The sequence below is a fragment of the Heterocephalus glaber genome, unplaced genomic scaffold (genome assembly GCF_053883595.1).
Source record: "Heterocephalus glaber isolate CG9 unplaced genomic scaffold, H.glaber_assembly_v1.0 deba00001610, whole genome shotgun sequence".
NCBI lineage: Eukaryota > Metazoa > Chordata > Mammalia > Rodentia > Bathyergidae > Heterocephalus > Heterocephalus glaber.
The window spans coordinates 18,289,863-18,302,377 of record NW_028258381.1 but is presented as its reverse complement, the minus strand read 5'-3'; the positions used below and the strand labels follow the sequence as shown (position 1 = coordinate 18,302,377).

The 12,515-nt window shown below is 41.8% G+C and overlaps 1 protein-coding gene across 7 annotated transcripts in view; it reads left to right on the top strand.

Annotated features, from left to right (window-relative positions):
* Auts2 (activator of transcription and developmental regulator AUTS2) overlaps nt 1-12,515 on the top strand; it is a 1,122,451-nt gene that overhangs the window by 758,872 nt on the left and 351,064 nt on the right. The window contains exon 1 of one of the 7 annotated variants that reach the window (XM_087195772.1): nt 4,579-4,887. The exons of the other annotated variants lie outside the window; for them this stretch is intronic. Coding sequence (XP_087051898.1) covers nt 4,702-4,887 — 186 coding nt within the window. The 5' untranslated portion in view covers nt 4,579-4,701. Of the gene's footprint in view, nt 1-4,578; nt 4,888-12,515 lie in introns of those variants that run through there. 7 annotated transcript variants of the gene reach the window in all.

The following is a 12,515-nucleotide window of genomic DNA, read 5'->3' as shown; positions in this document are numbered from 1 at the left end:
TGTTTTCTGTAATCTTTGGCTTTAACTATATGCTACACTCTCATTGACTCGTGAAGTTTAATGTTTCTTCTATCAAGAAATCCTTTTGGAATTTCTGTGTATGCCAACCACTATTTTTTGAGTGAGTGATCTACAACTAAACTACACAAACTGAAGCCTTCCCTCACAGAGCTCACTTTCTACCAGTGCCAGTGCATATGAAACCCTGGATTTCTGGGACAAGAGTTTGAACCCATCCAGGCTCCAGTGCCCTACAACTTCCCTTGTATATCTTTGTATTTCTTTGTATATCCTCAACCTCAAGTCTGTAATCTCATCTTCTCTCTACATCTTTCCCTCTCCTGCTTGCTCTGTGCCTAAAGATCATATTTTGCAGAAGCTTGAGGTCCACCAATTCCAAAATCTTTAAACTCTCTCAAGTTGAATTCTTACATCTGTTCAGAACCTGCCTATTTTCTCTCCTCTTCCTTGCTAGGTTCCAGTAGCTTGCTAACTCCATCTCGAATTATTCCCAACTCCGATGTACCCTATATATCACTACCTGATTGATGTTCCTAAAAGGCACCTCTTCTATCAGAGATGGCAAACCTTTAGAGCTTTCAGTGACAACTTACAGCCCGCTGCAGCACCCATGCCATAGGTTTGCCACCATTGTCCAGTATCAACCCTTCCCAAACACGTGCACATGGACTCACACATACTTCTCTTTGGGGTTCGTTTGCTTTCCAATTAAAATTTCTGTGTCTGGCAATAAAGATTAGCAGCAGCAGCATGTTTCCCACTCCCCTTTCAAATCTTACTCTCAGGTATCTACCCTCATTCCAGCTAACGTGATTCTCGGATGCTTCTTGAGCTGCTCCCCAGTTCTCTGCCACTCTGCCTTTGCTCACTCCAAGTTTCCTTCCTGGACCTTTTATCCGGATCCCCACCACCACACACCGTGGCTCTCTGCACACAGTCAACCTCTGTGCATGTCTAATTCAGAGACCTTTCTAATTCTCGTAACCAGGATTCTTCCTTCGTTTGAGCGTACTTCTCTTGCTGCATTGCATTATGATTATCCTCTTACTTTTTTATTAAAATAGCTAGATTTTCAAAAAATGATGCATCTTTATTGAAAAATTAAAGCATATAGAAGAAAAATGAAAATAAAAACCACCTGAAGTCACATCACCCAGAGACATATGTTCTTGAACATCCCCGCAGACCTTCTTTGGTGTGTATACAAACATTTACGAAGTCCAAATAAGATCAGTCAAATTCCACTTGGTTTTTAAAATCTTGATATATTCTGGTGCTCTCTCAATGTTAATCAGTTGAAAACTAAACCACAATTAGCAATGGCTACAAGGTATTTAATACTTCAACTGCTGTTGTTGCTGTTGCTGCTTTGTTGTTGTTGTTTTAAGCTTTCTTTCCTCCCAGTAAGAGATGTAGGGAAGAGCTTGTTGTAATATGCTCTGCTTCCATGTGCTTAGCAAAGCTTTATAAAGTACAAGTAACAGTGTGTCATGATGCTCGACAGGAACTGCTCCTGATGCACCACTCCATGTGGTTTGGAACCTCGAAAAACATTTGGAGATCTTGAGAAGAGGTTGAAGAGAATTGACCCAAGATCCTAGAATAAAGTTGTAGGCCTTTTAAAAACTGTATTAAACAGCCTTTTCCTCCATTGCCTGTAAGAAGCCATTCATTGTCCCTTGTTACATTCTGCAGAGATCTTATTCACTTAGAAAGCAATGCATTCATCATAGTTTCTCTCTTACGAGTAGCAAAAAGCAAAATCTGTTCTGCATCTCCAAGGCATTCTTCACAGCCCAGACTTCATGCTATCACTAATTAGCCAGAGCATTTCCTGCCAAAAACCCCAGTTCCTGTGCTTGATAAAGTCTGTTTTTCCAAGGTAAAGGTGAAGCCTTCCTCTCTGTCTAGGGATAGCTGACATGAGACAAGCAAAATCAGGATAGTAGCGAACTCTCCAATCAGCCAGTGCAATGAAACATGCACAGCCTCTTAGGTGACTTCCCTCTTGCTATGTCCCTTCCTCTGGGAAGGAGGATCTCCATCAGCCTGTGCCATTGCACTTTAACAGAATACCTAACCACCACGAGGCAAGCCAGTTCTGCATTGTTCAGAACATTATTCCCCATTCTCGGTCCTTGGCTTCAGAACCCAGTCTCCCACTCAACCCCTAGCCAACTTCCAGTCACTTCCATTAATGACAAATGTGATTAGCAGCCTATGCTAGTTTATTAGAAAAAAAGAAAGAAAAGCAGAGGAAACACCATGAGATTGTTTGCTTGTCAGAGTGAAGTGAAGCTTGACGGGAACATCCTCGCTGTCCCTCCCTTCCGCCCCTCCTGCCGTGTGCCTGTTATCTTCTGTGCGCATGCGCTCGTGGTTGCCCGGGTTCCATGGCTCTGCCATTTGCTCAGTGGGGGAACATTTTCTTAGCCGAGCAGTGCACCGCTCTGCCTGAGGGATTGAGAACATATTGCTTGGCAGGTGGGCCTACTCAGACACACTGACTGTTGTTTCAGCAGTGACAGGGAACATATATCATGCAGGCCCATTATGCCAGCATAAATCCATGGTAACCTGTTCAAAGGGCTACAACCAGAAAACAAAGGGTTTGGGTCTTAATAGGTGATATTTTTGAAACATATAATTGGGATCTGAGAAGTAATTCTGGATGACAGGCCACTCCTTCTGCCATCTTAACAGAAGCTGGGCCTACAGCAAAATACCACTCCTGTCAGTGCCACACAAAGATGATTGCCATTCCAGCTCAGCTCCAGGCAGCTGTGTACGTTGCTGCCTGTGCCAAGAGCTTGTCTGTACAGGGAGAGCAGCCCTCGGATTGAAGGTCTTTTCTTTACACATTGGTGCTCTGGACTGCTAGGTAAAGGAACACCTGGGATTGTTAGCAGAGAATTTCAGAGCTTCTGTCTTCTACTACTGATATGATCTTGAAAATAATCTAGAATTTATTTTGGTGTTGAGTAGTGGACAGGATAACCTCAGAAAAGAGGCTCAGTTCTTTATCATGAAGAGAAGCGGTTTTTCATTTTCCCTTGGGATCCAGTAGCAGAATGAGATCTTAATGAAGTCCTCCAACTGAATATAAAGGGTTTGGTGCTACCAGCCTGGCTACATGCCCACAGAGAAGGAAGATACGTGACTGGTAGCACATTGGAGACATGGTAGGTAAAGACTAGTGCGGCAAAGATTACTTTTTCTCTGAGTTGCTAAAGTAGGCAGATGAAAGAGCACATTAGACAAGTCACCATGAGGTTCATTTTCTCCTGGGGCCATGGTGCATCTTCTGGTGACGTACATGACCCGCAGCCTGGGTTCCCGAGTTCCTGTAGTGCAGACTCAGCACATGATTTGTCTCACTGCATATATCACTTTCTCCTCCTTTGTGCTTAATCAAGTGCTGGTTTCTTGGTAGATACAAAAGTAATGGTGAAAGTAAGAGGCTCATTCGTAAAGAGAAAATCCATTAGGGCATCACTGGAGAGTAGTTGTTGGCTTTTCTTTTATCTTTTTTATTTCTAAGAAATCATAACACCGATATTTTAGTGTGTCTTGGCATTTAAATTGCAAGTGTTTGGCAGTAGTATATTATTTCATTCTCATTCTACTGAACAAGTAAACCAGTATCAACGTGGCCCAATCTGTTGCCACATCTGCAGCCTGTCTTGCTACAGAAGAAGCGTTTGAAAAGCAAATTAGAAAATGTCCTAATGAGACCAAGGACTTTCTGAGTGTTCAGGACCAAGAAGAAGGCTGTTAGGAACGTGAACTATAGCTGTCAGTATTTGGAAAACTTCTCTTTCTGATGCCCTGTCAGAGAACAGTAATTGTGACGGACCTGGGCCTCACCGCACCCTAGCAGTGGCCAGCAACCACTCTGCTAGTTGCTGCTTGCTTGTGATTCTGTGCAGTCGTGTGCTTGGGTATGAAACACTGCTCTGCCAACCTGAAAGTTTTCACAGAAGCATAAGCTTTGGTGTCCATCCTTAGATATTTTAGGTTGTAAGACCCATAGCAGAGGCTAGTAATTTTTTCTTTTTAAATATTTTCTGGGTGGTTTGCATACAACCTGTCTGTGGACTCTGGTTTGGGAAATCCTGATTAGAAGAATACTAGAAGAACACAGTACTGAAAAGCTCAGCATTACCTGTTTTACTGCTGTTGTTGGTAAATACTGAGCCCTTTGATATATCCTTCCTGGGCTATCTTTCTAAAAAATCATGTTTTGAATGGATGCATCAAGGAAACGTAAAGATTTTTGCAAAATATAAAGCCAAGAGCCTTTTAGGTATGGAAGGGAAACATCATTTAGTACATTTCTATGTCCATAGATTCTACTTTGCAATATTATGTTGTTGTTTTTTTTTAAGAAACAACAGCTTTATGATATACCATATTATTCATCCTTTTAAAAACACCATTCAGTGATTTGGGGTATATTCATAGCCATTTAGTAAACTGTGCAGCTATCACTGCTGTTTAATTTCAGAACAAAATTTGACAAGCAAACAACCTCATGTTTTTCTTTGTTTCTTTTTTCTAATGAACTAATTTAGGCTGCTAATCACATTCAGCCCCTCATAACTACTTTCCTACTTTCTGTCCCTATGGATTTGCCTATTTTGGACATTTCACCTCTGAAATATTCCAAGCTGACTGAACATGAGTCTAGTTACATCTTTAAAGAACTGTAAAGATATTTTTTTAATGAGGATTCCTGAATTGAATGTGTTTTATGTTCATAAAACTTCTTTATCCTTATGTAACATTCACTTATATTCCCTTGTTTGTGTTTTTTACTTCTCTTTGTCAATCTTCAAATTCTCCGGAGACTCAAACATCATTATGGTAAGTTACCCCCAACTTGGCCACAAGATGAATGATCTCAACATCCTATTTCTCTACTCAGATTTGCCCAGTATTTTCTCCCGTTTCCCCCGCTCATTCATCAAAATGATATGTATCCAGCCTTTTCTCTAAGGTGACCACTTTCATTTGTACTCTCTATTCTTTTTCCTTCCTCCTCTTTCAAAACTAGCTCGCGACTGTATCTCCATTTTCTTTCCTCAACCTACAGTAATACACCATGCACAGTTTTTAAAATTTGCTTCTCATTCTCTTCACCGTTAATCCTTTTGAAAGCAGTTTGCTCTCACTGTTGTTTATTTTCCACCCATTCCCACCTAACTTCTTGCATTCATGATTCTGACTTCACTACTCTTACTGAAATTTCTCTACTTGTAGGTCACAGCGTTGTTTTATTTGTGAAGCTCAGTCACCTTCCCTAATTCCTCCCTGTGACCTCTTTTTCTTTTGGCTTCAGTGCTGCTCCACATTCTCCCTATACCTTTGACTCTAGTGTTCAGTGCCTTCCTATATACGGGTGCCCGCTTTTTTCTCTGTCTCTCTATTTTCTCCCGTTCTAGTCTCACAACACCATATGGCTCCTAACTGTGTGGATAACTTCCAAAACTATCTTCACCACTTGGATGTCCTGCCAGTTTCTTAGACTCATTGCTTAAAACAGAACTCATACCCTGGCAGGCTTTCTGTCATCCCAAGTTTTTGCCATAGTGTGACCCAAGGTTGAAAATTTGACTTCTTTCCTTTTTGTCACCTCCATGGTTGCCAAAGATGACAGCTATTAGGTGTGTGATAGCTTTTATTCTCTGTAAGCTGTGTTTCTTCACGCATTGTCTCAACTCCTCAGTGCCCTTTCCTGGTACAAGTCTTTATTGGCTTTTATCTGGGCTATCACCAGACACAATTCTTTCTCTGATTCATTCCATCTTATATATTACTGCCAGGTAGTAATCCTCCTTCAGCACATATCTGGTTATATCACTTCTCTAGGCAACAATCTTTCGAATTCCTCAAGCCATTCTAAACTCTTTAACTTGAAATATAACACCTTCCACAACTTGAATCTTTTCAACTTTATTTTCCATTTTTCTTTATTTTCTCTGTGTTCTACCCTAAACAAAGTACTGACCATTGTTTCTTTTACTTCCATGACTTCCTGAGTTTCAATCTCTAGCTCATCTGGCATCTTTTATCTAAAATGATGTCTTTTATATCTGCCAACATGATTGTATATGTTGAATTCCTCTCATCCTTCAAATTCCTTCACTTCCATAAAACCTTAAAATAGTATCTATGTCTCTCTCACTTGAATTTCCAGAATTTCATGTTTGTGCAAGATGTGAGAAAGGACTTTGTCTTGTATTACAGTTATTTATGTGCTCGTCTCATGCAGTCCCCCAAAGCTAGCAGCCTTACATCTTCACTCCTATAACAGCTGATGGTGTACCTTAAACATAATATATTCTGAATAAATATTTCTTGAGTGGATGAATTTTTTAACCTCTGAAATGTAGAAGATGTAAAAAAATGCTAAACTTGTGCATGACAGGCTTTATGTCAGTGTCAGGATAGTTCTCAGTAGTTTCGGAACTATTATCATTTTCAGTCAATCTAAATACAAGGGATAGATGAAGGAACCATGAAAGAATTATAGTAAACCTCCCTTCATCATATTGCAATCCCTTGTATTTGCATATTTTACACCGTTACAGGGCACTCTCACATCTAATCCTCTCTATAGTAATACAAAGTTAGAAAGCAAGTTATTTGAATATCCAGTTCATAATGAGGAAAATATATTCTGAAGAGTTGGGTTTCTTTTTATTCATTAATTTTATTGGTACATTTTAGGTATACAATATAATGACATTCATCATTGGGAATTTGTACCCCTACATGGTTCTTATATTTTTCCCCATTCCCCTGCCCTCCCTTTAACCCCTCCACCCCTCTTTATTCACAAAGACTTTGTTTCTGTTTTTTCCTTTTCTCTGAAGAGTTTTAATGGTTAACAAATGTTAAGTTATGGATGGTGGTAGAGCCTGGACAAAGAGACAGGTTAGATGGAGAGCTATCATATGAAAGAAGATTAAATTCTATTTTGTATTTCCTCAGAGGGCAGAACATGTAGAAGCAAATTCAAACTTAATTAGGGAATAAAACTATAAACTATCAGATCCACTCCAACATGGGATTGACTGCCTCTCTTCAAGTGGAGCTCAGATAGAGCAACATGCTTAGCTGGATTGTTGGGACATTGTAGCAAAAAAAGCCTCTCGAAAAGCATAGGTTGATCAAGATCCCTTCTAATTTTGCAATTTTATGATCCTTTTCATGTCAGCACTGTCTCCTTTACCCCACAATTTAAGTTTGGATTTCTGTCCTTCTTTAAAACTTAACCCTAAGCAAATGTAGCCACAGTGTGATTCACTTTCTTAATTTTTCACAAAATAGACACCCTGCCTTGTCCTAAGCCACCCTTTATAGTTATTACTGAACCACTGACAGGTGGGAATTAAGGAGAACAAAATGTATTTTCCCCAAACCCTTCAGGGTCTTGAGCTGCCAACCCAGGGAAAAATGTTTCTAGAACATTTCACAGATGCCATCTTCACATGTCCTGGCCCCGTCTGGCAAGTCCAGGAACCAGCCTGGTGTGGTGGAGAAGGTGGACCAACCCAGCGTCCTCGAGTTCTGTTCGGAGGGAGGTGGTGACTCTGCTGCGCTCCAAACTTATCCTTGAAATGGGGAGTTGCCTAAAAGGGCAAGTGCTTCAAAACAGCCAAGTGGAAATTATGATATTTCACTGAACTCAGAACCAAATCTGCCTTTTTTTTTTTTTACTCTGTAGAAACATTTTGTGTGCCATGTGCCTTGAGAGCCAAAAAGAAATCATACTTTGGCTCCCTGTTCCCCTTGGCTAAGCTCAGATACTGTAAATACCCTCCTCTTCTCCCACAACATTAAATTTTTCATGAATTCATCATAAAGGAGCCACTTTGTAGGTTTGGCTGGTACCAGTGAAAGACTTCATTTTCGATTTCACAGTAACTTTTCAGTGCAAAAAAATTATGGGTGCAATGTTGAAAGACTAGAATTATTCATCAAGTCTTCAGTGCCTGCAAATGAAGACAATTTTTCTGAAACCCATCGAGGAGGATGCAGACAGACATGCATATTTTAGATGGTGTTTCATCTCCACCTGATCTTTCTCAGGGGACCAGGGTGAAGAGGACAGGTGCTTTCTTACTGTTTTGTGGACTCATCCCAGTGTCCACAGCAGCCCATTACTTTCCAGTTTCCTTAGAAGTCTCCAGCACACTTAGGAAGAGACATTTAACCCCATTCTGCCCAAGAATTTGCCTTTTTAACAAACTTCTGGCTGCTGGCCCTAGAGGCACACTTTATGTGAAAGGAACATGGAAATCAGGAAACCTTGGTTTGAGTCTTGACTCTCCTTTCTACCAACCATGGATCTCTGGACAAGTTCCTCGACCCTGGTTTCCTCATTGGTAAACAAAAAGCGATAACCCTTACTCTACATGACCTTATGCTGCTTGGAGTATAAGATCCTGGGATGTGCAGGAGAACACTCAGCCCCCAGGGCCCTGCATTATCGTTTCTACAGTGAGAAGAGCTACAGGAAAACCACATGGAGAAATTTTAAGATGCAGGCATTGGGTCAAACCCAGGCACAGAGAGGCCAGCATTCTGCTGCTGTACTAGGAAGGCTCCAGCAGAGTTGGGAGAATGGAGGTAATTTCTCCCTTCTGTGACCAAAGGTCACATCCTCTGCTCTGTTCATGTTCTGTGCCATGTAGACAGGCTGTCGAGCAATGGTTCTCAAAGTCCCCTGTGATTCAGAATTACCTAGAACACGTGGTAAATAGACAGAGGCCCAGGCCCTGTCCTATTTCAAGGAGCCTGGGCCTTTGGGTAACTCTGATACACTCTAGATCTTGGGGATCATGTTTCTGTGCTTATCACTTTACAACCAACTCAGGACAACTTACAAAGAAGCAGTGTGCACTAGACAGTGTTCTCAACCTTCTGTGCATGTTGGAATCACCTGCAGAGCTTTTAAATCCCACCTGCACAGGGCACCATCCAGTGCAGTTGAATCAGAATCTGGATCATCACATCTGCAAATATAATGTCTGTATTTGTTAGCTTCTCCCTTTCCCACATTGTACAGTGAGAGTGGTGAGGGAGTCTCTGTGTGCTGAGAACCCAGAACGGTGCCTCATGCTGTGCTTTAAATGTTTGACACGTGGTTATTTGAATGAATTTTTCAAAATACCTGAATTTTGAATGAATGAACAACTCTCTTACAAACAAATGAAATACAATAAAACTCACCCTGCAAAGCCCATACATTACATTTAGTAACATAAGCACAACCCTTTGTGGAGTTCAGGCCCTCATTGTGAGAGGATATTTATGAATAATTTGCAGAATCACAATCACAGGGTATCTTTAGAATGATAGTCCACTCCCAGTAACTTATTCTTCCAGGTGGGGTCAGAAATGGAGGCATTTGCCTTGCAGAGCTTAAGGATGCTAAGGAAGGGAACAAATTAGCACATACCCACTATGTGCCCTGCACTTTCATGTGCTGTCACTAAATCTTCACAGCAAACTTGAATTTTTCCTGGTGGTGGTGGTGTTTCTTGAAAGTACGTTACCTGAGATGGGTAGCATGAGAGAACATCTTTGACTTGAGAGCTCAAGTTCTTTTCTAGAATTTATTTTGCCACCATTCAGACTCAGACACCCAACTCTCTTCCTCATTTGCTCCAGTGAGGCCCACCAGTGAATCCCTTCCCATCATGCAGGCTTCACAGAGAGCTCGCAGGCTCCTATAGTGAAGATTTTTCTGGGGAAATTTTCACTGGCCCATGGCTTGATTAATTGTCTGGCAATCAAAACTGGTCAGGTACCCTCATAGCATTCTATGCTGGCTGTCTTAGTTACTTTTCTCTCATTGCCAAAACAAAATACCCAACACCCAAAGTTAGAAGGGAAGGGGTTTATTTAGCTCACAGTTTGTAAGGGCTTCAGTCCATAATCAGCTGTCTCCAGGGATGGCAAACAGGCATCAGAGAAGAAACAGCATAGCTCACACAGGTAGCAAAGGTAACAAGAGACCTTAACAGCATCTTTCTACTCCTTTCATCTTATTCAGACTACCAGGATTAGGGTGGTGCCAAACCAATCACTCCTGTGTAGTGGTTTAATAATCACAAGCCCTTAATCCTGACATCACACACTCTAGATTCAGCTACCTCCAGAATAGCCTATGACCACATGAGGCTTTGGGGGGCCATCCAGACACAAACCCTAACACTAGCCATGTTATACATTGTATCCCTATAGCTTCATAATCATCTCTTTGCTTGTCCATTCTCCCCGAAATAAAAGGCTCATTGAGGGCAAGAACTGCTTCTTGCCCGTCTCTATTCTCCCAGCCTATGTTACCACCTAGCCGATTGGTATTGGAGGTATTCCATTTTCTAAGTAAACGAGTGACAACAAAGACTCCTCCATGAGCAAAGATCTCCTGAAACGTTTCAGCATGTGTGCATGTTGTGCTTCAGAAGATCATAGAAACATTTTCCAGATTTAACTGAGGCTTCTGGGAAGCCGTGCTGTGTTCTTCCTTGCAAAAAATAGAAGGTCGTTACCAGGAAGTCTCAGTGTACCATATTTATCTGGTGAGTTTTGAAAATACTGAGTAATGGCACTAATGACTCAACATAGTATTTTCCAAACTGTGAGGTAATCTTTGGACTTCGCAAGATTATTATATTAAGTGTACTTTTTAGTCTGTCAGTAAAAAATAAAAAGCCTGTATTTTCACATTAGAATTCAAAGAACATCTGCTGCGTATTGTAAATAACATATTTTGAAAACCAACTGATGCATACTCAGCCTGCCTCCGCCTGCTAACTATAGCAGGTCCTTAAGATAAAACTGAGTTTGCCATTGGTACTGCTCTTGCTTTGACATACCACTGTTCAGTGAGCCACCGTCTTCCACAAGTCTTTAAAAGCCCTTCGCCCCTCCAAACATGCTCTGCAGCATGAGGTTTTCAGTTCCCTGTTTTCTACTGGGACTAGAAAGGAACCCCATTCCTAGCTGATTTACAGCCACCACGGAGAATGTTTTTCAAAGAGTTAAGTTTAGAGGGGTTTTTTCCTCCGTGCCATTCCTACCCCCAAGTATAACTGCCATGGATGGAAGCTCACCTCTTCTTCCCAGCAGAGGCAGCTCACCACTCCTGACCAGAGGGGGCTGTGTTGATTTTTTTGGTCTGCCTGTAGGGAAACAGGCCCAAAGAGAGGAACTTAAAGAGTATGCCTGTACCCAGAAGCCCACTCCTGCCCTCCAGACTGAATCTCACCTCCTTGTGGGACTGAAAACTCGATCAGCTTTTTCCCTCGCTCCTTCTCCATTTGTCTTGTTAGCACTCTTTCTGAGCAAGTATGCACCATATGTCTTCTTCGGGAACTTGTTTTCAGGAGATTCCCAGCGCATGTGTGCTGGCTTGGAAGAGAGGAATCGTGTTTTTGTTAACTAGCAGTTCTCGCCAGAGTGCCACCTCTTGAGTCCTGCCCTTCGTGTTCATCTGGCCCACAGGCTGGTTTATCCTGAAGTATGAATGCAGTATTTTGCTGGAACTTCTTGGGGTCACAGGAAGTAGCCTGGCTGATGAGTGGGTTTTGTGAAGCAAAGAGAGAGCTTGTGTGCACTTCCTGTGGCTCCTTGTTATCCCAGGCAGGCTGTGGCACACAAACACCTCTTCACTGATCTGGCTTGCCATCCTCGGAGAGCAGAGCACATATTAATCATGAAAGAGGTACTCTGTGTGTCGTTTCTCTGCTTCCACACTCTCAACGGCCTCCCATGCCAGCACATGCAACTGATATGTTCCACTTTTGGGATAATTGGGTTTCTGTAACATGGAGCCAGGCATTCCCTCCCCGTGAACCTTTGATACCTGTCTCTTTTGAAAACCAGCTTGTTGAGCATCCAATTTGTCTCTTCTCTTCTTTACTTTCCCCCTCATTCCTTGTACTCGGGCTGTCTTTTATCAAAAGCAGACAGGGTGAGCCAGTGACACTCGTGGCAAGTAGCAGCTTGAAGCATTTTTTTTCATGCACCGTGACATGTTTTCAGCAATGAAAAAGTAAGGATTGGGAACCTGTTCTATTCCTTTTGGCTTCCACAGCTACCTCTCTTAATGCTGCTTCACAAATAGCTTTGTTGGTTGTTATTGCTTGAAACCTGTCTCCCTGAGGTTTTACCAGTAGTTTTGAAAGGAGGGCTCTTTTCTGTTCCCTTGAGAACTCACCTTACATAGGCATGTGCACAGGTATGTATATTGGTGTTCATGTGCTATCATTTAGTAATGAAAAACCAGGCCAGCCCCCTACTTGCTTTTTTTCTTACAGGTGATTATCAGTATTAATAATAACTACCAAAACTTGAATGTCATGCATGTCATAGTCTCAAGTTGTTCCTAACACACTCCTTTGAAGTATGAAGAGACTGAGGCATGAGAAGTTACAGACCATGGAAAGCTAGTCCTTGAGCCCAAGGAGTCTGACGTG